The following is a 25,439-nucleotide window of genomic DNA, read 5'->3' on the forward strand; positions in this document are numbered from 1 at the left end:
ATATCCGACTATTCACTTTAGTGTGATATTGATATTTAGCTGCAGTAAATTTACACGGTAAAGTCAACTTAGAGCTACCGTAACTTTGTTAATAATAGTATGATTTTGATCAAACTTGGGGATAACATGCTTCATATGGTATTCTATATTACTACAAACTTTTGTAACTCTAGGATAAACTTAAGGGGCGGGGGTTTAATTATTTTCCCCAAAAATATGGTAGTATACTACTATTATCAACTCAATTTGAGCAGAAATCGATGTGTTCGGTTTATTAGTTTCTGAAAATGGGTCCGTTAAATAAATCATCACTTTTCACTCCTCCCCGTCTTTCTAACAAATGTCAAAACTAAGACCGGCTTCGAAAAGTACTAACCGAGACCTTTAATTTGATATCCCACATGACTATATTTGATGAAAAAAGAATTTACACCCCCATTTTGCATGTATGGGGACCCCCCTTCAATTCGTCGTAAGAGGATGTAACTCACTATATGCGTGAGCGTTCACAGTTCCCACCTTTTTACCAAATTTGGTGTCAATCGCTACAACCGTCTCCGAGAAAAATGCGTGTGACGGACAGACAGACAGACATACAGACAGACAGACAGACAGCAAAAAAGGCTATAGCAGCAGGTAAAGTTCGTATTGGATGGGTGGTTTGCCGGATACGAGAGCAAAGTCAGGTGCATAAATGTTTTAAGTGCTGGCAGTTCGGCCACATTGCGAAAGCCTGTACCAGCTCACAAGACAGATCTAGTCTGTGTCGCAAGTGCGGAGAGCAAGGCCATTTTGCGAAGGATTGCAGCGGAAAGCCCAAATGCGTGTTCTGTGTTGAAATGAAAAATAGCGACAGCGCCCACACTGCAGGAAGCAGTAATTGCCCAGTATTCAGAAAGGCGTTCATAAATAAGCACAAATGAAGTTTATGCAACTAAATCTGAACCACTGTCGAGCGGCCCAAGACCTGCTCTCCCAGAGCGTGTTTGAAAATAATGTCGACGTAGCTATTGTATGCGAACAATATGAAAATCTTCATAGCGGAGTATGGGTAGCTGACAAAAACAGCAAAGCCGCGATATGGAGCTGCGGAAGTCGTGCTATAGAAGATGTAAAAAAACATCCAGAGAACGGATTTACACGTGCCAAAATAGGAGGTATATACATCTATAGTTGTTACGCAGCCCCGAGCCTTACGCTGGAGGAATTCACTTTGTTGCTTGAGAAACTATCTTTTGATGCCAGGCGCTATAATCCCAAAATAATTGCCGGTGATTTCAACTCATGGGCAGAAGAATGGGGAAGCAGAAAAACAAATGCAAGGGGGCAAATACTGCTAGAGGCATTCTCGCGTCTAAATGTCGTACTTGCAAACTCTGGGGGAGCCAACACATACCGGAGGGGAGAATTACAATCGGTAGTAGACCTCACTTTCGTCAGTGACACCCTTATCAAAGACTTGCAGTGGCATGTTAGCGAAGAGTACACACACAGCGATCATCAGGCTATTGTCTTCCAAACCTCGCGTAGGAATTACATGAAGCCACAAAAAAGAATAACGATGAGCTGGGTAACTAACAAATTCGATGAAGAAATGTTCAAGGAGGTACTTCTAGATGACACATTAGTATCGGGAAGCGCACAAGAAAAAGCTTTACAGGCCGCGGAAAAATTGCAGCGAGCATGCGATGCCTCTATGCCACGGCGTAGCGCTTTCCGAAGACGAAATCCCAATTTCTGGTGGAATTTAGAAATTGAGGAATGTCGGAAAAACTGCCTCAGAGCTAGGAGATGCTCCCAGCGCAGAAGAAATCAACCTGAATTCGTTGAGCTGCACATGCAATACAAGAACGCGAGGAAAAAATTGCAAGTAGCTATCACGAAGAGCAAATCCGAACATTTCAAGCGGATGTGTACCGAAGCTGATTCTGATCCATGGGGTGGCGCCTACAGGTCTGTAATGTCATCACTGAAAGGCAAGCGCTCCCCACCGATTACCTGTCCAAAATTACTACAAAACATAGTGGACACTCTCTTCCCAGAGGATGTGAACTACACAAATCTGCCTAAAGTGCATGTAAACCCCGACGAAATCCCTGAAGTGGTAGAAGAGGAAATTTTTGATGCAGCAAGTAAATTGGCTGAAAATAAGACCCCAGGGCCAGATGGAATCCCGAATATCGCCCTGAAAGTGGCAGCCAGGTCAGCACCAGGTATGTTTGCTAAAGTTTTTACGCCATGCCTCAGAGAAGGAGAATTCCCCGAGCAATGGAAGCTGCAAAAGTTGATACTTATTCCGAAGCCAGGTAAACCATTGGGAGACCCCTCCTCATATCGACCGATATGTTTGGTCAATACCATTGGTAAACTATTTGAACGAGTATTATACAACAGGCTGCTCGCTGTTGCGGAAAAGGAAGGAGGCTTTTCCGACAAACAACTCGGATTTCGTAAGGCAAAATCAACTGTCGACGCAATCAGCATGCTGACTGGCTTGGCTCAGGCTGCAATAGAAGAAGGAAAATGCTGTGCAGCAATAACCCTCGACGTAAAAAATGCGTTCAATAGTGCAAAATGGAATAAAATCATCGAGGCACTCGAAAAGATACAAGCCCCGAAGTACATTGTACGCATTGTGGTCGAGTTTCTCCTTGGGAGAAGACTTTACTGCGACTCGGACGATGGGCTAAAAATATTCCCGACAACTTGCGGAGTGCCACAGGGTTCTGTCCTGGGTCCCTTGCTGTGGCTAGTTATGTACGATGGAGTGTTGACGCTACGCCTACCGGACAACGTGACAACTATTGGCTTCGCCGATGATATCGGAATAACGGTGGTCGCAAAGCACCAAGACGAGATCGAGATCTATGCAAATGAAGCGATATGGGAGATCAATTCCTGGTTGAGAAATTCTGGCCTTTCACTTGCCGAGCATAAAACAGAAGTAGTTCTCATTAGCAAGAGAAGAAAGAACACAACTGTGAAAATCAAAGTTGGCGGAAAAACAATTTACTCTCAACCATCGCTCAAATACTTGGGAGTAATTATTGACAGAAGACTCAACTTCAAAAGACACATTGAGTACGCCGCAACTAAAGCGTCTTCCATCGCTACAACGATCTCGAGGATACTACCGAACATTGGTGGGCCAAGACAAAATCGACGTCTTCTGCTCTCCAGGGTAGTCAGCTCCGTGCTACTCTACGCAGCTCCAGTTTGGGCAACTGCTCTGAATAACAAAGCGAACTGCCGAAAATTGGGAATGGCATATCGATTAAGTGCACTCCGGGTATGCAGTGCATATCGGACAACATCAGGAGAAGCGGCATATGTACTAGCAGGGATGCTCCCCATAGACATCTTGGCGAAGGAAAGCCGGCGACTCTACGACAAAACGTATGCAGCTGGAGAGTCTAGCGCATTTCGACGGCAGCTGGCACGGTGGGAATCTATCGAACGGTGGCAACAGCGATGGGACGAGTCCCAAACTGGTCGTTGGACATACCGCATCATTCCGGATATTCGGAGATGGTTTGAACGAAACCATGGGGAATTAAGCCACGAGTTAACACAATTCTTGAGTGGACATGGAGGTTATCGTGCCTATTTACATCGATTTGGTCACGACGAATCACCATGCTGCCCAAGATGCTGAGAATGCGGAGCATGTCATATTTGATTGCCCCAGGTTCACCGCGCACCGAGCAAGAATGGAAGCGGTCGCAGACAGGCGTTTAACACCCGAAAACATTGTGGAGTTTATGCTGGAGTCAACGGATGCCTGGAACCAGGTTGTAAGGGAACTGCAAGCTATTCACCAACAGCTTAGGCAGGAAGAACTACGACGAAAACAAGGAAGGGAGAGAACCATAATGAGCCGCAGTTAAAAGCTGATCCAGCCCCGCGATGCAATACTTGATAGGAGTTCCGTGGGGAGAGTGGAATGAGAAGGAGGTGGTTTTAGTGAGTAGAAGTCTCACATAACTGCGTGGCAGGAGTCAACAGTAGGTTTTGAACCTTTCCACCTTCCAACGCCGAAAAAGACAGACAGACGGACAGACAGACAGACGGTAAACCGATTTTAATAAGGTTTTGTTTTACAAACAAAACCTTAAAAAGGGAGAAAAGGGAAAATAAGATATTCCCATGCGACCCCTCTTACAATTCGACTTTTTTCAATTTTCCTAGAATGCCAAATTTTGTACTTCTAGGATGAACTTATTCTTGCATCAGGTGTGTCCTTCGTGCGGCGAATTCCCGCGGCGTACACGTTTGGAGGAGTGCTTGCATGGGCATGTTTATGCGTGGAAGGACAGCTAGAACAGAAAACCGAAAAATTATTGGTATGTGAAAAGCAGCTGGTAGTAATTGGGTCACCGGCGCACGTCTATGCACCAATTGCTGACTCAAGCTTTTACAGCGACCATTTGTATTGTCTTGTAAGCGGACTTCCCTTCCGCCCGTGTTAATGGGAGCTCCATGTTAGGAGAACGTTTCCTGTGGGTTTTGGAATTCAACACGGCACTTTGTTGCAATCCAGAGACAGGTGAACTGCGCTTTAGTAGAGGTAACATGCCCTCAGCTAAGGCATAAAGAAGAATAAAGAAGGGCGAAGGAGATTGGCGGGTAGAAGTTGCAAGGATCCAGCAGCAGTGGGAGTTCAAAGTCCCGTTTTCAAATCGGGTTCACAAATGAAACCCTCAAAAATGGGAGTAAATGTTTGGACCATTGTGAAACCAAAGATGCAAGTAAAGCAAAGGAAGCCCCTTCTGAACGCGATTGTTATCGAGAGTAGAGGTGATATTTCTTACGTGCGGAGAGATCTGACCCTAAGTGGCCAAGGTGACAATGTCACACGGATGAGAAGAATGCAGAAGGGAGAACTTCTCCTGATTCTCAGGAAGTCACAGGACGAAAGGTCTTGAACTTGGTTACGCTCCGCCAAGCGCGGCAAGCGTGAAATATGAGCGAATGTTACATCAACTAGTGTTGGACGTAAGTGTACGATACTCCATTGTCTTCGCGTGAGCCTTTAACAGGCGGTCTAGCGATTGGGGAAGCAAAGTTTCTAATAACAGGGGGCTGATATTGCTGCTAGCCTTTTCTTCGTTAGACATTGTGCTTGTGCATATCGGAAGTAACTAAATTCAGTGGTAGATATCACCTTTGTGAGCTGTGCGTTGATGCGAGACATTATCTGGCGAGTTAGTGAATAGTACACGCATAGCTACCACCAAACTATACAGTTTACTGGAGAACAGGAGAATGGAGTATACGAGAAACACAAAGTCATGTCGGGCGAAGCAGCAGAGGGCAAAGATGTGTCGCGCGAAAATATTCTATGACACATTTAAGGAAAGTTCCACGCCAACAGATACAGCGAAAGTAACAAGCAAACAGTCAGAAATGAAGTTGCAATCTGTGATGCCTCAATGACAAGGCGTAGAAATAACGTCCACTCTGGCAGAATGACGACATCAGACAACTGCATGCCGAATGTCTGCAAGCAAGAAAATTTATCACCGCACGAATGATGAGCAGGAAACTGCACAAAGGCGAGGTACAGGCAGAATATTTTTAAGGAGCTGCGCAAAGAGGCTAACATTAACCCGTGTGAAGGAGCCCACAGAGCGGTAATGGCTAATTTGAAAGAAAGCGGGGCCCGCAAATCAAGTTACGAAAAATGGTAATCGTTTCCACTGCATAGCAAATGGCAGCATATTATAAGATATTTAATGCAGCTGAATATACCCACATATATTCAGCTAATCATCAAAGACTATTTTGTAGATGGAAAACTTCTCCATGATACCGATGAAGGCCGAGTTGAATATTTAGTAATCAGTGGAGTGCCTGAAGGATTGGTGCTGGGTCCATTACTTTGAAACGTCATATGCTATGCAGCAAACTCCCGCGACAAGTTACTAGCCATACTGACGGCATCGCAATTGGGATAATAGACAAAAATTTTAAGGATGTTGGCTGGGCATCTGAGACATCGGTTATGGGTTACAGTTGGTGGAACACACGACTGAGGCTGTACTAGCCAGCAGTGGCAAGTTTAGAAAATTTCTAAGGTTTCGTGCTGGGTATGTGATAGAGTCTAAGGCTAAGGTTCATTAAATATCTCAGTGTTATGCTGGATCATCGATTAACTTTCAAGGAAGACTTGACCCACGCGGGCGAGAAAACAAGGAAAGTTGTAGCTGAGTTAACTGGAATGATGTCCAATATAAGAGGACCCAAACAACCGAGCAGGATGGTGCTAGCCAGACTGTGCTCATCTATTCTGCTGTACGCAGCACCAGTTTGGACGAAGGCTCTTAGTGTTAGTTATCCACAGTATATCATCCGAGGAGCATTAACAGTTCGTAATTGCCCCGATGCTCATCCTGTCGTAACTAAGAAATCTGATTTCCGACCGTATGGCATATTGGAGTAACGAGTTGATCATCTTGATGAATTACCCAGCAGCCATAATGGGTTGGAGGTCCCGACAACTGGAAACAACGGACAAATGTTGCCACCGCTAAGCATGGAAGCGTCGAGCTAAGAATTATAAGTCGTCAAGGATCGATGGAATTCCAATGAAAATGGTTAAATATGGAGATGACGAACTGCATTAGCTTGGGTCACGATGAACATTCGGGACAGTCGGAGGCAGGTACTGACATAGTCGCTAATAATTGACTCCACCAATTTCATCAAATGGCGCTACACGACTGTCGAATTAAACTTATAGAAATGCCAGAAGTCTTATCTCAAGAATGTGTTTGTCACTAATTGAATTGAGGTTAAGATAAGAAAGAGTTGACTATAGGTTGGGTGAAAGAGTTGACTATGGGTTGCGTGGTGATTTGGTGTCGGGTGTTTCGACGGTATACAGAGAATCCTCGATTTTGAAGCGACTAGCTTACCCTCCCACAGTGTATCATTTTTAAGGTTTTGTGTAAAACAAAACAGACAAAATCGGTTTACTCAGTTTTTTTCAGAAACGGTTATACCGATTGACACTAGATTTGGTGGGAAGGTGGGAACTGTAACCGCTAACGCAAACAGTGAGTTACATCGCCGCATTGTTAAAATTATTTCTTTTCAACATTTAACTATACGTTAAAACTAATCCTATGAAAAAAAAATATTCCTATGTGCTTCTTCCTCAATTGCTCAAAAATGCAATCCCATTCTTTGCTTGTTGACATTGGTGTTTTTCTATTTCTATTATTTGTCGACTGGATATACGAAAATGTTTTCGCATGGGTGAGCAACAACGAATAGCCTGATGATGAGTAAATGTGAAACGTCGGAGGCATCAGTGGTCAGTTTTAGGAATTAATATTTGCCTTTGGCTTTTTTTTCAGAAAAAAACTCAATACGAAAATCTGAAAAAAATGGTAGTCCATGCATATGATATCTAAGCCTCAAAATACTCCCTCATCTTTCTGCCTTAACGGAGCCGATCCGACCGTGAGTTCCGGGATCAGCAGCATGGGAACCACTTGTTCCCTTCATCAGTGCTAACAAATAAATGAGGAGAAAGTGGTAATGGAGAATGGGTTGACTGCGTTTGTACACAGCACGAAAATGCGCCTGGTCTGAACATCGAAGTTGATAGGAAACAACTAGAAAGTGATCAGAAGCAATGATGGCTGAATACGCTATGTGATGATATGAGAGCCTCTTGACCCCATTTATTTCAGGTCTAAGCCCGAGAAAAATGGCATAATCGGTCGAGAAAAGCCGATGCCGCTTCCGAACGTGACAAAGACCAATGGTGTTGAGGTGCAACAACCGACAACCACTTCCACGAAATGACAATTCCTGAAAATGAGCTTCAGGTCTACTTAGGATTTTCCACTGTGGTTTCACTGGCGGCAGAAGGCTTTGTGCTGGCCACCCTTGGTATATCGTTATGATCTTGACTATAATATCTGCGGCAAGGCAGTTCCTCACTTAGCATTGCGTCAGGCCACCTTACCGTACGCTTAAAGAATGACCTCACGAAATGGAATGAGCGGCTGAGTGTTTCGTCGCAATTTCACTTACTTCGATTAAGCATACAACATATTGCACTGAGATCTATTACCTCAGCAATAACCAATACTTTCTCCGGGATGCACTCAAGATACTCTCCTTGTTGATGCTGTCAAAAGCTTTCTTGAAGTCGATGAAAAGCAGGTGAAACAGGGATCTGAACTCCATGCCTTATTCCACAAAATTTAGAGAGAGATGTGGATGTGCTCAAAACAGGACGATCTATTGGTCATGTTTTTGAATTTCTCTTTGACGTACTTCAGTATTATGTTGGGTATAGGGAATAGTGAGGACTCAGAAAAGGTGGGTCCTCCTTTTCACTCTCTGAGGAAGATTTCTGGTTTAAAGAATTTTCAAACTGGCAGAGATGAAACTGCATATACTACAAGATACAATTGGACTTGCAGAGCGTGAAGCTAAAATTTGTTGTGCTGAGGAAAAGTAAAAAAAGATTTCTGATATGTCGATAACATGTCTATTTTTTTGGAAAATTTCAACATCATGTAAATAATTACGGCAAGAAATATTTTAATTTACGATGGAAATCGAGGACAATAGTCGACTTATGTTAAAATATTTATTTTCAAATCTTAATTTTTATTTTCTATTTATTTCCAAAGCTCTCTCACGCTTTAATTTCTCCGGAAATCTTAAAATTCATTGAAATATTTTTAAGGTTAATATAGAATTTTTCTAGCATTTGAGAATCATCATTAACCTTTTCGTTCTTGTTTGCAGGTAAACCTCATCATATTGCATACTACTTAGAAATTTATTTCTAACGGTTGTGTAAAAGCGTTGGCTGGCGTTGTCAGCTTTCAAGTATTTTCTTAATAATTTCAAAGATTTTGTGCCTGTCCCATTTGGGTGAGGTTGCACCTATTGACACGAAATTTGGTAAAAATATGGGAGCTGCGAATCTCCTCACATGCGGTGAGTAATATTGTTCTACGTCCGACTGCAAAAGGGGGGTGTGCATTTTTTTCAGTGAATAAAGTTATGAGGGGTATCAAATTCAGTACCTACCAAAGTTGCTCTCAGTTTTGGAATTCGCTGCAGGAAGGGAGAATACGGGGCTTAGAAAGTGATAATTTCACAGATCCGTCTTCAGAAACCACTCAAACACAGGTGTCTAGGCTGTAACGTAGAGCTTGATACTACCAAGTTTAGTGGGAATGGCACCGACAATTTATAATAAGTCAAAGCTGCCTCTTTTTGTGTAAATTTACTGCAATACTAGACTGAAAGTTAGTATCATACTAAAGTTAATTTTATACTCAAATATTCTTACATAGGAAATACACAAAATGTTTCATATCTGAAGCGCCGAGCTTCCGCTATTTCAACTTATTTTATTTATTATCCTTTTTCGAATCGTTTTTAAGTTGCTTTTTCAGTTTATTTGTTTGGTCCTTCTCTAATTTCAAGTTTATTTCTCTTATTTTTTCTTATCAACTTTCCTTGAGTTTTGTGATTATTCTCGATATTTTTTCTGTATGTTGTTTTTGCCTGGATATTTTAAATTGCATATCCCTTTCAGGACCCCCACTTCTCGTGAATCTCACGATGATGAGAAAGCCAAGGTAGGGTGGAGACCCTAAAGCCCGCGCCTCATGATTATCTCAGGTAGGAGAAGTATCAATTTAGGATATGATCCGTTGTGCATCTTCCCTTCCGTCGTGGCTTCGGGTCCAGAGTTTTACGGCTTCATGCGCGCGTTCGAACTGTTAGTTTTTTTTTAATTGGAGATTTAGCTTGCGTGTTTACTTGAGATTATTTTCCTAATACCAAAATTATCCAAAAAAAGTTTTTCGGTAAATGAGTGCGAGAACAAAATGAAACTTCAAAGCTTGATGTAAATGAAAAAGGCTTATTTCCAGCGTTGGGTCCTCTTATACTTTACGTCTGATTTTCCACAGGCCTTGCTAGACCAATGCGAGCAAAATTCAACTACGTTTGGCTTACTTTGTTTTTTTGGTATCGCATAATTGATGTAAATCGAGAAAACAGCGTCACTATCTGGTATCGCTAGCCGGAGAGAAGCTTTGATACGCGGAGGTAGATCGGCGGTTGGAAATGGGGGTTGTTGAGAAGCCGCAAGCCGCTTAGGCTTCTCCGATGGCGGTTGTCGTTAAACCGGGTAAAGTGAGGATATTCCTTGATGCTCGTAAAGTCAGTTTCTGCACGATAAAGACTGTGTATCCCATGTCGCTCCTTGATGTGATCTTGAGTCGATTGCTTAAGGGTTACATTTCTGGTATTGACCTCAAGGAGGCTGCGATAAGTCGTCAAGGAATAAGACTGCCTTCGTCGTCCTAGGTAAACTCTTGTACCAGCTTCGAACAATGCTTTTCGGACTGTGCAGTGCAATATCGATGATGCTTTCATAAATAATACTCATTCACAGCTGAGTCAACTTTTATCCGACGTCAAATCACGATACGAATTCCACTGTCACCAGTGAGATATGAACCGGGATCTACTGTACGGTAACCTAGTCCTCTAACCACTGATCTGGACAACCATTTTCATGGATGGAGTTTTTCACATCGTCTAGAAAAACACATTACCTTGAAGAACGGCCAACCAACCAAATGGCTATTATTCAAAGTGGTAACATGAGAATCACACTAGTGGTGGCCGTAAAATCACAAGAATTAGAAGTAGAAGTTTGGCAAGGCAGCATCTCTGACTTCCTTCGGGTTCTCTTAGCCAGACGACAAAACGAAGAGGTAGGCTACGGAGAAAAGGTTCATGTACTATTACTGAATTTTAAATGCATGAGTCAATTTGCGCTCGTTGACTACATTGTTCTTGCTTATGTCAGATCACATCATCAAATTCGAGTCTACTATTTGGATTGAGATCTGAAAATACAGTCGCTTCATTATAAACATTAAGTTGAAGCTTTTGGGTGCTAATGTTTCTTTTGTGCTCCCCATCAATTTCATCATTGTAAACATTTATCGGAAAAAACTCGCGAATGCTTTGATTTTGCTTAATGGGTTTTTATATTTCATTATAGATTTCGCCCACTCAAATTGCGCACATTCAGTTTTGTAGAGCAGCTGGGTATGAACGATTTACACAAGCTATTGTTTATCTAAAATGTTATTTCAGAATATTGTCAAGAGTAATAAAATTTCAATTAGAATTATGTCAAAACGGCTGTTTATGATGTCGTTACGACTACGGGCAGTAGCCAGTTTAACTTAGTTTATTGTTGACAGGACAACGCCTCCCCCATCCCACAGTAGTCTTCATGACGACGATAAACGCCTAGGGATATGACTGCCAATAAATTTTTTACATTCAATAAAATCAACCATTGCTTCCGCCTAGGTCATAAAGTTAGTGTCGGACAGTGTCTTTTACATCTGAAGGATTCTCACCTCAAAGCGATAGCCAAACATTTAACGATAAGTCGTGACAACCGATTGCAGTAGAAAGGACGCAAATATATTACGTATTCGAGTGCGAAATAGTCTTTAATGAGAATTTTATCACTTTGTACAATGAAATTCGTTTTAGTCTTTCGGTCTTGGCCTACGTTTCTGGTGGATGAAAAATCCTCCCGATACTGAGCCAAATTTCCAATACAATTTACGAACAAATACAAGGATATAGCTCTGAAGATCTGTTCTCAATCAATTCCCTTGCCAAACTCACATCGTGAGTAGGTTTTTAGCGTAAAGGTAACGAATTGTTCTTGATTGTGCGAATACCATCCTATATTACATAACACAGTTAGTAGCAAAATATCAAACGAAAGGATCTGTCAACGGCAAACGCATAATGATTTCTAATTTTGAAAACGCAAAAAAACCTGCTACTTGTAATAAACCACTAGGGCTAATCGCTCACTCCTCCAAACTTGTCCAAATTTCTTCTGATACCAAAAAGACAGGCACAGGCCTCTCAATCGAGTGGGCCATCAAATCGATGGTCGCTGCAGTAGTAATAACCTAACTATCCTAGATCCGCAGATCAATCGTCGGTTCAAGTGCTAACATCTTGTTCGGGATTAGCCGCTGCAGTAGCCCGTGTCCCTCTGTTCTTGACGCATGGTAATAGGAAGCTTGGTTATACCCTGAATTTAGTTGGTAATTAATTTACTTAAACATCAGTTTCTTCTCCTTTTACTGCGAGCCCACAAGGTTCTTCATGTCTGCGATAATTTTCTCGATTTCATTCCAATCCAGGTAAAATCATGCATTATGTTCATGTCCTGGTAGTTTCCGAGTGTCTGAAGGTTATCGAGAAGAAACTAACTCCCATGAACGTCACTTTGTTTTTTTTCAGAGACTTTGGTTTGGATAGTTTCTGAGAATTTAATATCGGTGAACCCTTCCTAATCCCTACTTAACAACCGATGTTGAAAGTTCTAATTGAGACCTTTCATTTGATACCCTTCACGACTATATTCAGTGAAAAAGGATTTGCATAACCCTTTTGCATGTATAGAGACCCTTTTTCAGCTCAATGTAGAACGATATCAGTTTCAACCTTCCCACTACATACTGTGCAAGTAAATATCGCCGTTTTTTGAGAAACAATCAAACTCCAGGTCGTGAAATGTATTATCTGCAGTGTTGTCGAATTACTTTTGGGGAGATCACTGCAGTGCGACTCGGAGGGTGGACTGCAAATATTCCCGGTAGCTTAACATAACCTATCATGATGCCCTAGATCCCTTCATCAACATCAATGGCGCAACAACCGATTTCCTGTCTACGCCCGCCTTAGCAGTTTAGACATTCCGGTTTTGCGCCGAGGCCCACCATTTTGATATATCTAAATGCTGTCTGGCTTCCCTATCTACGCCATCGTTCCATCTGAAGCAGTGTCTCATACGTCCTCATTTTCTAGATTTCCTGTTTTCCTAACAATGTGATCACCATTACCTTAGCGAATGATACCAGGATTACAATAGTAGCAAAAGGTCTGGTCTAGATCGAGATTTATGTAAACAAAGCGATGTAGGAGATAAATTTCTGGTTTAAGAATTCCGGCCTATCACTTGCTGAACATAAAACAAAAGTAGTTCGAATCGGCAAGAGTAAAAATATGCTTAGGAGTAATTATCGACAGAAGTCTTAACTTCAAAAAACCAATTGAGTGTGCAGCAACATCAGGAGAACCAGCCTCCGTATGGATGTCGTCCATTGACGAACGAAAGCCGGCGTTTCTACGATAAAACGTATCCAGTCGAGAAGTCTAGCGCATTTCGACAACAACTGGCATGGTAGGAATCAATGGTAAAATTAGAAATTAAAGAGGATGAATCACAAACTTATTATAGAACATACTATATCATTCTGAACATTCGAAGATGAATTGAAGGAAGATCGAAAAGACAGGAGACAGGAAGGATTCAGGCGAAAACAAAAGTGAGAGAAAACATGAATTAGTCGGAGTTAAAGACTAATCCGGTGTAAGGGGACGAGTGAAAGGAGAAGGAGGTGTTTTAAGGGAGTCTCACACAGCCCCCTGATAGAAGCCAGCAGTAGGTTTGAAACGTTGCCACCTTCTAACGATTAAAAAAAAAGCAAACGGGTACACAGATGCACCATAATAACGTTTCGATTGTCTTAACTTTACTAGAAATTGGGCTTTTTTTGTGACAATATACTATATAAGGGTCTTTCAGGCTGAAATGTACACTATTTTAGAATCGACAACCTGTATGACTGACGAGCGATTGACGGGAGCGGCGCCTCACGATTTGTAGCGATAGCACATTTGAGAACCTGGGGAAGTTCCCTGTTCACCAAAAAATTATTGGACTTATCTGAGCTCCTTATCTAAATCAAATAGGATAAAACTACTCTATGTATCTCTAGTCACGGAAACATACAGGGAAATGATGTCTTGAAAAGGAAGGGTTTGATTTTCCTCATGTTGGGACCGTGGCCAAATTTTAACTGGATTAGGGCCTTGAAATGTGTGAGAGCACTTCCTTCAGGGCCGTAACAGTAGACCACAGGATTACAGTGCCTTCTAGAAAGCCAGGTGGTCACCATGCACCTGGAACTACTGTAGATCTGCTACTTCCACTTGCACAGAAATCTTGGGAGAGCGGAAGTACGTGATGATCGTTAAGATTCCCACTCTGAATGTGACAAATGGAGGGGTATTTGCATGCTTCGTGCTGTCGCAAAGATAATAGCTAAAATTATCCTGGAATGCATTAAATAACATCCCGAGGGCTTGATCGACAGAGAGCAAACTAGTATCCGCTCCGGATCTTTCTATATTGACCACATCAACACCATACGGATCATACGGATGGAATAGTACGCGAAGCTTAGATTTCTGTTTCATCTGACTTCGAAAAAGCTTCCAATAGCGTGAACAGAGAGTGTATCTGGGGTGCTCTATGCACGGGGAGGTTTCCGGAAAACCTATTAACTATTATCTGAGCGACATATGATGGCGCAAAATGTCACGTACTGCACCGAGGTAAAATGTCAGAGGATTTACGGATCCAAAACGGAGTTGACCAAGGTTACATTTTGTCACCGCTATTATTTTCTCTTGTTATCGATGAAGTTCTTCAGGCTGCCTGGTTGGGAGGATGTGGAGGAGTTCAATGGACTATAGCATCCTTCCTCAAAAATCTTGACTGCGCTGATAATATCTGTTTGCTCTTCCACCGCATGTCATAGAACTTGACCAAATGACTCTGGATTTAGAAAGAGAGGCAGATAAATAAATATCAACAAAACCAAGGCTGTCAGTCTGAGGGTCATCGCACTTTCTCTATCTGCATTAATGGGCAGAAGATTGAAGGCATCGATCAATTTGTAAATCTAGAAAACGTAGTTTCTGTGGACGGTGCCATCTAACGGGATGCTGCCGGATGCATTAACAGCTCTAGATCCCTTTCGCTGACCTACCTAATCCAAAAGCTCCAAGCCTTTCTCTACGCTTGTTTGTGTCGTATCATCCTGGTACGCTGGGCTGATAGTAACTCAAACGAAAAACTTGGACGGCGTCCGTGCCTGACACCGGTATGTGTTGTGATCGGAAGGCGGAAGAGGATAATTCACACATTAAAGAGAGGTGACAATTGTATTGCTGGCTAGCCTGTGGCAGTGCAGCGGAGGCGCGAAACTGGGGCACCATTGTGAATTCGCCTCCATCGCTGTATTAAAGGCCGCAGCAATGTCGGGGATGACATCTGCCCAAAAAAAATAAATTTTGTCAGGAAAATAAAAAGCCTCTCTGTTCTCGTCCGTCGGTCGCGCAAATGTATACATGTCTTGAGTAACTGGGATTAATATATAAATAACTAAAACAAGTCGGGAAACCGGAACCTGGACGCTACAGATTCAGAAAGATTTTGTGTATTTCTTAGTACGTAGCACGTAATATATGCATATGTCCACTTTCGGATGATATTGACATTGATAGTCTTCAATTTTCAAAGAAGCAACAACTTCGACGTATTATAAATTTGTTAGTAATAGTGCGATTTCCATCAAACTTGGTATGATCATGCTCTACATAATAGCCTACATCACTGCAGAATTTCGTGCCGCTAGGATGAATTTAAGGGGAGTTTCCAGCCAATTATAAAAAATTATAGTAATATAATATTATTAACTTTCTCTGAATAGATATCGGTATGAAAGGTATTTCGGAGCCAAGGTGCCATATAGTAGCAGCCTCCTGATTTTTTTCAGATTTTTCGGTTTGGTAGTTTCTGAGAATGGCCCCTTAAAGAAATGATCACTTTCAACCCCTCGCACTCCCAACGTTTCCAAGAAAAGTCAAAACTAAGACCGGTTTCGGAAAGTACTAATCGAGACCTTGAATTTGATACCCCACGTGCCTATATTGGATGAAAAAAAAATTTACACTCCCGTTTTGCATGTATTGGGACCCTCCCCCCCCTTAAATTCAACGTAAAAGGATGGAACTCACTATATGTGTGAGCGTCCACAGTTCCCACCTTTCTACCAAATTTGGTGTCAATCGCTATAACCGTCTCCGAGAAAAATGCGTGTGACGGACAGACAGACAGACAGAAAGACAGACCGACAGACCGACAGACGGCCAGACAGACAGACAGACGGTAAACCGATTTTAATAAACACAAAACCTTAAAAAGAGAAAAAAGTAAAAGTAGGCTGCTGTGACCCGGATCTCCGATTCATTTTATTGCGTCGCTGATATACTATATATGTATGTTCAGAATATGTTCTATGTGTAATGCCTTCGGGTGTAGCAAATTCACAGGAAATAGGAATCTTTGACCTAGACGCCGAACATAGATGGCATCCCTGCTGAATTCATTAAATGCAAAAGTGTGGTACCCCTCCACAAAAAAGGTGACAATTTCACTTTTGGAAACTATACTCACTACTTGGTACGTTGAATAAGGTTTTCACGAAAATACTAGGCTGAGGAATTAGACTGTAAACTAATAAGATGATTGGTGAACACAAAAGACGTTTTCGGATTGGGAGAACAGCAAATGACCAGCTATTTATGGTCAAACAGGTGCTAGATAAATGGTGGGCATTCAACATCGACGTCCTTCGACTTCAAGTGGGCATATGACAGTATTGATCAAAATCTACTGTACAAAGTAATGCTTGACTTGGGAATTCCAAAGAAAATGGTAAGCCTTACCCGAATGACAATGTTCCACAAAATGGCGCAGGCGAGAGTCAATACAGATGCATTTGAGAGGAGGAAAGAAAGGAGACGTGTCTTTACTGTTCAATCTGGCACTGGAGCAGGTGATACAGAAGGCACACTACTCTATAAGTCCCGAATATGAGGGCGATATGAATGTCGTGGCACGGTCTTCCATATGAGCAGACGAGATTTTTAAAAATCTTGCAAAAGAGCAAACGAAGTTTGTCTACGAAGTAACGAAAGCAAGACGAAAGATATAAACGGGTTGGGTAGGGCTGACAACCCTACACGGAAAACCGATGCCACAAAAGGAGCCTCGGACAGGATGGATTTTACGACGAACTCCGCAACGACAAAGGATTAACAATTTGCGCATTTTCTCATGGAACGTGTGCTCCCTGTACAAACCGAATGCTGCTGAGCAACTAGCCGATACCCTGTCTCAATATAAGGCTGATGAAACAGTGTTACAAGAGATCCGATGAACAGGGACCGGTTTCTTGGAGAAGAGCCACTACACGAAATTTTATAGCGGCCATCCAGTAAACCATGTGCTCGGAGTAGGTTTCTTAGTCAGCCAAAAAATGAAACCTGCTGTTATCGGCTTTGAAAATATAAGCGAAAGGCTATGCACTCTGCGTTTGCGAGGCAAGCTTAGAAATATAAGCCTCATTAACGTTCACGCCCCTATAAAGGAGACTGCAGAATCGGAGAAGGATACCTTCTACGAGGCAGTTGAGCCGACTCTCGAAGCCTGTCCCAAGTATGATATCGAAATCATACTCGGAGATTTGAACCGCCAAGTAGGGAAGGAGCCCGTATTCAGGCGATACGTTGGCTCGCATAGCATAGGGATACCAATGATAACGGACTGCGCATTATTCAATAAGCAGTATTGCATGAAATGGTTGTTGGAAGTACCTGGTTTGCGCGGAAAGCGGTCCACAATCATACGTGGGCCTCTCCAGGCAGGACCACTTTTAACCAAATTGACCACGTGCTGATTGAACACCGCCACCTCTCAGCCTTGATGAATGTTAGAACATATAGGGGGGCCAATATAGACTCGGGCCACTATCTCGTTGGTGTGGTGTTCCGAGCTCGAATTACGACAACACCTAGAATCCGCCCTCCCGCCCAGAGACTTATCACGAGCTCTGTCGAACGGGCAAGCGACTTCTCCGACGGAAAAAGGAAGTCTGGGAGAACCAACAGGTCTGTGAGCTCGAAAAGTCCAGGGAGCAACCACACCAGGCGCGCATGTTTTACCAACAAGTCAGCAGGATGAAGCCTTATACGCCTCGATCATCTCGTTCAGCCTGCCGAGGCAAAGAGGGAAATCTGAATTCCGACAGAATAGGCATATTGGAGCGATGGGTTGAGTATTTTGATGAGCTACTGAACAACCAGAACATCGGCGAGTTGGAGGTCCCGCCAACTGAAGTCGACGGACAAATACTGCTACCGCCAAGTATAGGAGAAACAATCGTGCAATTCAGTGCCTTGAAAATCATAAATTGTGAGGAGCCCATGGAATTACAGTCGAATTGGTTAAATATGGAGGCGATCAGTTACACCGAGTGGTTCATGAGCTTGTGCTCAAGGTATGGGACAGTGAATCAAGTGATGGAAAAACTATTGGAATATGGACACCAGTTGCACCATCTATTCATTGTCTTTAAAGCCGTCTATGATAGATAGTCAAGGTAAAACTGTACATGGCCATGAGAGAATTCGGTATCCCGGCGAAATTGATAAGACTGACTAGACTGACCCTGACCAATGTGCGAGGTCAGATAAAAGCAGCAGGATCATTCATCAAGACCATCCGACATCAATAACGGTCTACGACAAGGGGATGCCCTATCATGCGTCCTCTTTAACCTGGCCCTCGAGAAAATGATCCGTGATGCTAGTCGATCCTCTTTAAGTCCATCCAACTACTGACAATGACAATGTTCCACAAAATGGCGCAGGCGAGAGTCAATACAGATGCATTTGAGAGGAGGAAAGAAAGGAGACGTGTCTTTACTGTTCAATCTGGCACTGGAGCAGGTGATACAGAAGGCACACTACTCTATAAGTCCCGAATATGAGGGCGATATGAATGTCGTGGCACGGTCTTCCATATGAGCAGACGAGATTTTTAAAAATCTTGCAAAAGAGCAAACGAAGTTTGTCTACGAAGTAACGAAAGCAAGACGAAAGATATAAACGGGTTGGGTAGGGCTGACAACCCTACACGGAAAACCGATGCCACAAAAGGAGCCTCGGACAGGATGGATTTTACGACGAACTCCGCAACGACAAAGGATTAACAATTTGCGCATTTTCTCATGGAACGTGTGCTCCCTGTACAAACCGAATGCTGCTGAGCAACTAGCCGATACCCTGTCTCAATATAAGGCTGATGAAACAGTGTTACAAGAGATCCGATGAACAGGGACCGGTTTCTTGGAGAAGAGCCACTACACGAAATTTTATAGCGGCCATCCAGTAAACCATGTGCTCGGAGTAGGTTTCTTAGTCAGCCAAAAAATGAAACCTGCTGTTATCGGCTTTGAAAATATAAGCGAAAGGCTATGCACTCTGCGTTTGCGAGGCAAGCTTAGAAATATAAGCCTCATTAACGTTCACGCCCCTATAAAGGAGACTGCAGAATCGGAGAAGGATACCTTCTACGAGGCAGTTGAGCCGACTCTCGAAGCCTGTCCCAAGTATGATATCGAAATCATACTCGGAGATTTGAACCGCCAAGTAGGGAAGGAGCCCGTATTCAGGCGATACGTTGGCTCGCATAGCATAGGGATACCAATGATAACGGACTGCGCATTATTCAATAAGCAGTATTGCATGAAATGGTTGTTGGAAGTACCTGGTTTGCGCGGAAAGCGGTCCACAATCATACGTGGGCCTCTCCAGGCAGGACCACTTTTAACCAAATTGACCACGTGCTGATTGAACACCGCCACCTCTCAGCCTTGATGAATGTTAGAACATATAGGGGGGCCAATATAGACTCGGGCCACTATCTCGTTGGTGTGGTGTTCCGAGCTCGAATTACGACAACACCTAGAATCCGCCCTCCCGCCCAGAGACTTATCACGAGCTCTGTCGAACGGGCAAGCGACTTCTCCGACGGAAAAAGGAAGTCTGGGAGAACCAACAGGTCTGTGAGCTCGAAAAGTCCAGGGAGCAACCACACCAGGCGCGCATGTTTTACCAACAAGTCAGCAGGATGAAGCCTTATACGCCTCGATCATCTCGTTCAGCCTGCCGAGGCAAAGAGGGAAATCTGAATTCCGACAGAATAGGCATATTGGAGCGATGGGTTGAGTATTTTGATGAGCTACTGAACAACCAGAACATCGGCGAGTTGGAGGTCCCGCCAACTGAAGTCGACGGACAAATACTGCTACCGCCAAGTATAGGAGAAACAATCGTGCAATTCAGTGCCTTGAAAATCATAAATTGTGAGGAGCCCATGGAATTACAGTCGAATTGGTTAAATATGGAGGCGATCAGTTACACCGAGTGGTTCATGAGCTTGTGCTCAAGGTATGGGACAGTGAATCAAGTGATGGAAAAACTATTGGAATATGGACACCAGTTGCACCATCTATTCATTGTCTTTAAAGCCGTCTATGATAGATAGTCAAGGTAAAACTGTACATGGCCATGAGAGAATTCGGTATCCCGGCGAAATTGATAAGACTGACTAGACTGACCCTGACCAATGTGCGAGGTCAGATAAAAGCAGCAGGATCATTCATCAAGACCATTCGACATCAATAACGGTCTACGACAAGGGGATGCCCTATCATGCGTCCTCTTTAACCTGGCCCTCGAGAAAATGATCCGTGATGCTAGTCGATCCTCTTTAAGTCCATCCAACTACTGGTCTATGCTGACGATATTGACATCATGGGAAGAACCACTCGAGACGTACAAACTGCCTTCATCCAGATCGAGCAGGCGGCGCGAGATCCTGTGCTGCAGATCAATGAAGGCAAGACAAAATATATGGTGGCAACGTCAGCACCAAAAACCAACCAAACAACAACATCAAACCGCACTGGTCAAACAGGAAGACTTAAGATAGGAGACTACAACTTTGAGACCGTTGATAATTTCTGGTATCTTGGTCGAAGATCACAACCGATAACAACTACGCTGATGAAATCCGCGCACGGTTGTTGTCAGCCATCAGAGCCTATTTCAGCTTACAAAAACTGTTCCGCTCGAAACGTCTTACCATAGGGTCAAAGCTCTTACTGTACAAGACTATGATTTTGCCAGTCCCCATGTATTCCTCGGAAACTTGGGTTCTTAGCAAGAAGAATTGTGAACTCTTGGCCGCGATCGAAAGAAGAATCCTCCGAAGAATTTTTGGCCCCTACATGAGGATGGACGATTCCGTAGCCTACATAACCACGAAATCTATGAGCGATACCATGACCGCCCGGTTGTGGATAAAATCCGGCTCAATAGGTTACGGTGGGCGGGTCACCTAATCCGTAAGGATGAGGATGAGCCCGGAAAGTCTATAAACGTAATATCTATGGTAGAAAAAGAAGACGAGGCAGACCCTGCCTAAGATGGAGCGATGGCGTAGATCAGGATGCCAGACAACTTTTAGGGATATCGAATTGGTTGACCTCGGCGCAAAACCGGGGTGTCTGGAGTCCCTTATTAAGGCAGGCGCCGTTGATGATGATGATGTTTCGCAATGGATTTGGTTTCAGCCTTGCACCGATGGAAACAACTTTAAGGGAAGGGTAACGTTTTCAGGCTTTTGTTTTAAATTTCTCGGGTATTTAATTTTTTGAATTGATTGTATGAAAATTTCATATGAATTGGGGCAAAACTGCGGTAGATACGGCGGTTTATTCTATTATTCTAAATTGTTCCAGACTTCCAGACTTCAAAGCGTTTTTGTAACTCACGTTTTCGATGCCCGTGCCTCTCATGGGCACACACCTACCCTTTTCAAGTTTTGAATACTATATCTGTATATAATTTAGGAGCATTGGTTTATTTTCCAAATTTGTTAATATCTTTTATTTTTCAATAACAAATTAGCCGAATTTTTGGAAAAAATCCCGTCTTTCAATAAAAGTGTTCCCTAAAAGTAAAATCTTGAAGTTTCGAAAAACCCTGCCAGCATTACCTGGGGAAAGCGATTATCTAATGAAACAACATTTTTATTTCAAATGCTCCAGCACTGAGTTATGTGGGGCACCGCAATTCTACTTTTTTCGGACGGGCTTTCGACTAATTGCCGCCATTGCCTTATTTTTAAGGTTTTGTGTAAAACAAAACCTTATTAAAATCGATTCAATGTCTGTCTGTCTGTCTGTCTGTCTGTCACACGCATTTCTCTCCAAAACGGCTAAACCGATCCGAACGAACTTTGGTGGACAGATGGGAACTATGAAATCCCCCACCCCCCCAGTTTAAAGGGGGGCCCCCCATACATGCAAAAGGGAGATTCAACAATTTTTTTCACCGGATATAGTTGTGTAGGATATCAAATGAAAGGTCTCGATTTGTACTTTCCGAAACTGACATTAGTTTTGGCATAAATTGCAAAGTGCGTGAGTAAGGAGTCAAAATGTACGCATTTGAAGTGAGACAGGACTCATTTTCGGAAACCACCCGAGCTAAAAATCCGAAAAAAATCAGGGTGGTGCGCCTAGATGAAATCTAGGCCTCAAAATATGTCCCATTCCGATATCTGCTCAAATAAACTTACTAATAGTATATTACCACTTTTTAGAAATTTACTGAAAAACCTCCCATAAATTCATCCTAGGACTTCCGAATTTTGTTCCAGCATAGGGGACAATATTTCGTATATATGTGCTAATTTTCATGGAAATCAGGCAATTAACGCCAAAGTTGTAGCAGTTCAAACTTAGCAATTTCGTGCGAGTTTACTGCTTCCAAAGCCATGCAAATCAGATGCTGACGTCATAATTACCCGGAAAAATTGACATTCGCGTGGAATATTAAAGTCACATTTATGGAGAATCTATTTATCTGCAGCCCTTTTTAAGGCTTTGTGTAAAACACTTATGTGAAATCTAATCTTCGAGAGATGTCCCATTCCGGTATCTGCTCAAAAAATGTACTAATAGTCTATTATCAGCTTTTAGAAATAGACTAAAAACTCCCCTTAAGTTCATCCTAAGTGTGCTAAGTTTTGCACCGACATAGAGGACAGCCTCGTGCATACACATGCCAGGTTTCATGAAAATCCAACTATTAGTGGGAAAGTTATCGCAGTTCAAACTTATCAATTTCGTGCTAATTAACAGCATCCTAAGCCATTCAAATAAGATGCTGACGTCATAATTAACGAGAATAATTGAAATTCCAGTGAAATATTAAAATTCCATTCAAGAAGAATCTGATTCTCCCTAGCCCTTTTTTATATTTGATGCTGGTTAAATTGTTTTCTTTCGCTAATAATATTAAACTCAGAGCATGAAGCGTATGAGGTTGACCATTATCAACACAGGGCTTTCCATCAAATGATTTATTTAAATCGCTTTCTAGAAAATAGAGGGCAATGGAATTTTTAGCTATATTACACGGAGCTGTCGTGCACTCATTGCTCCTCACATCTTTTTCTTTTTCTTCAGCCTTCAGTTCACAAGCGGGGTCGGCTCGTGATGATCGGTTTCGTCATTTTATTTTATCAAATGCCTCATCAGGATGTAATCGCCAGATCTTTAAATCCCCATCCAGCGTATCAAGCCACCATTGTTTTGGCCGGTTTTTTGGTTGCTTACCATTGCTTTCGATGTTCTGATCAATACTGGTTGTTGAATTCTCGTTAGCGTGAATTACGTGACCACACCATCGAAAACGCCTCTCTTGCAGTTTTCCCACGATCGATGCAAACCCATATCGATCGCGGATATTCTCATTTCAGACGTAATCAAAACGTGTCACGCCACCAGTGCAATGCAACATCTTCGTCCACATTACCGCAAGACGCCGTTCATTGTCCTTTATAGTCGGCCAACACTCAGAACTATAGAGAGTGGCAGACGGACGACATTGCAGTAAATTTTAAATTTGGGAAGTGCGCTGATACGTCGATCACAAAGAACACCAGTTGGGGAATGCCACTTCATCCAGGTTGCATTAATGCGTGAAACAATTTCATTACGCAGTTCTCCATTGGCTGGTAGCATTGACTCGAGATATTTAAATCGCTGAGTTCTGGCAATGGCAGTAACCTGCCCTTCGAGATACTTAAATCGCTTAGTTCTGGCAATGACAGTAACCTGCCCAGAACTGAACGATTTCAATATCTCGGGTCAATGCTATAAGCCAATGGAGAACTATGTTATGCTCCTCACGTAGGGAAACACGAAACCTTTTATACCTGAAGCGTCAAGCTTCCGGTTTCCCGACTTGTTTAATATTTCTTCTTGGAAATTCTGCACAATATTCTTCATAACTTAATGTATCATTAGTTCTATTAATAGATTTTAACTGTGTCGTCAAAGAAATTCCCAAAAGTTTGAATTGCCCCCCTTAATTTTCATGAATTGAAATGTAGAGAATATACAAAAATGCGCAATTATTCATTTACATTAACGTTGAATATCATTCGTTAGCAGGTCTTAATAGTTTCACGCCAACCGCAACCCCCTTGGGTACGTTTCATCGAAATAACTCTAAAGAAATATTCACTCACTTGAGTCCAATAGCTTCTGCGTTCTTTGTAATTCGCTCTCCGACTCCTTTTTGTGCTCCATCGCTTTGTGGGTTTCAATGAACGCCAACCGTTGTCCTCTGTCAGTTAAATATTTTGTGTACATTCCAACGACATTTATTGCTGCGTAAAGTAAAAAATTTCCAAATAATTGATGGAGGATGCAGCTCGTATCCTGGAAAGAGGAATTTAGAGACAATAAACTCGCCATTTAAATTTCAATTGTATTTCGGTGCAGGTGACATTGGTTAATGGAGTAGAATTTATGAAGACGTGCTGAACAGAAAACTTGCTAGGGGTAGTGCATTCAAGCACGTATTTGCACCAGTTACTTACCCCCGATCGATTAAATTTCACTATTGAAATAACAACAAGGTGGCAGGACGCGGTTACAGTTCCTGCTATGACACACCATTTCAGCGGGAGTGGTAGCATTGCGTACGGCACAAAAATTATAAATAGAATATACCATACTAGATATTCGCGTTCCGCAAAACCTAATCCTTCGCCAACAAAGCCTGAAAAAGGAAGTGAAAAATTTTAAGGCCAGCTGAAGTGCTACATGGACACCAACCTACCTTGAAGATTTAAGAGCAACCACGTACACGTCGCAGCCCAGTGCAGGTAGTTGTTAGCGAAACAGCGCCATGTTCCCAGGATACAGATTCCTAGATTGGCTATACAACAACACACGGACCATGTGATGGCTTCTGCTGTAACTGGCTGTGGATTAAGGAATTTTAATTAATCTCGTTGATTCCGTTTATTGTGTTTCGTTTAATTAAGTCTGTAATTTATATGGACACCGTTTGGATTATGGCGGTCAAGTTTATCCTTGTTTCCTTGGACTGTTAAATTTAATGGCTGTATCTTTTTATAGTGTGATAAGATGTGATGGAGACGCAATGACACTGAAGTAAATTTACGGAACTTACAGCATTCAGAAGAGCTTTTAAACTTAATTAATGACCAAATAATCCGTGAGGAGTTTTCTGTTGAAGATGATTACCTATCTAAACATTAG

At 42.5% G+C, this 25,439-nt stretch overlaps 1 protein-coding gene across 8 annotated transcripts in view; it reads right to left on the minus strand.

Annotated features, from left to right (window-relative positions):
* Positions 1-25,439, minus strand: part of LOC119648927 (adenylyl cyclase 78C) — a 386,778-nt gene that overhangs the window by 68,973 nt on the left and 292,366 nt on the right. For all 8 annotated transcript variants that reach the window (XM_038050837.1, XM_038050834.1, XM_038050836.1 and 5 more), the window contains 3 exons: positions 24,994-25,138; positions 24,752-24,933; positions 24,398-24,590 (listed from right to left, as the gene is read on the minus strand). In XM_038050837.1, coding sequence (XP_037906765.1) covers positions 24,398-24,590; positions 24,752-24,933; positions 24,994-25,138 — 520 coding nt within the window. The remainder of the gene's footprint in view (positions 1-24,397; positions 24,591-24,751; positions 24,934-24,993; positions 25,139-25,439) is intronic.

Source organism: Hermetia illucens, chromosome 2 (genome assembly GCF_905115235.1).
Source record: "Hermetia illucens chromosome 2, iHerIll2.2.curated.20191125, whole genome shotgun sequence".
NCBI lineage: Eukaryota > Metazoa > Arthropoda > Insecta > Diptera > Stratiomyidae > Hermetia > Hermetia illucens.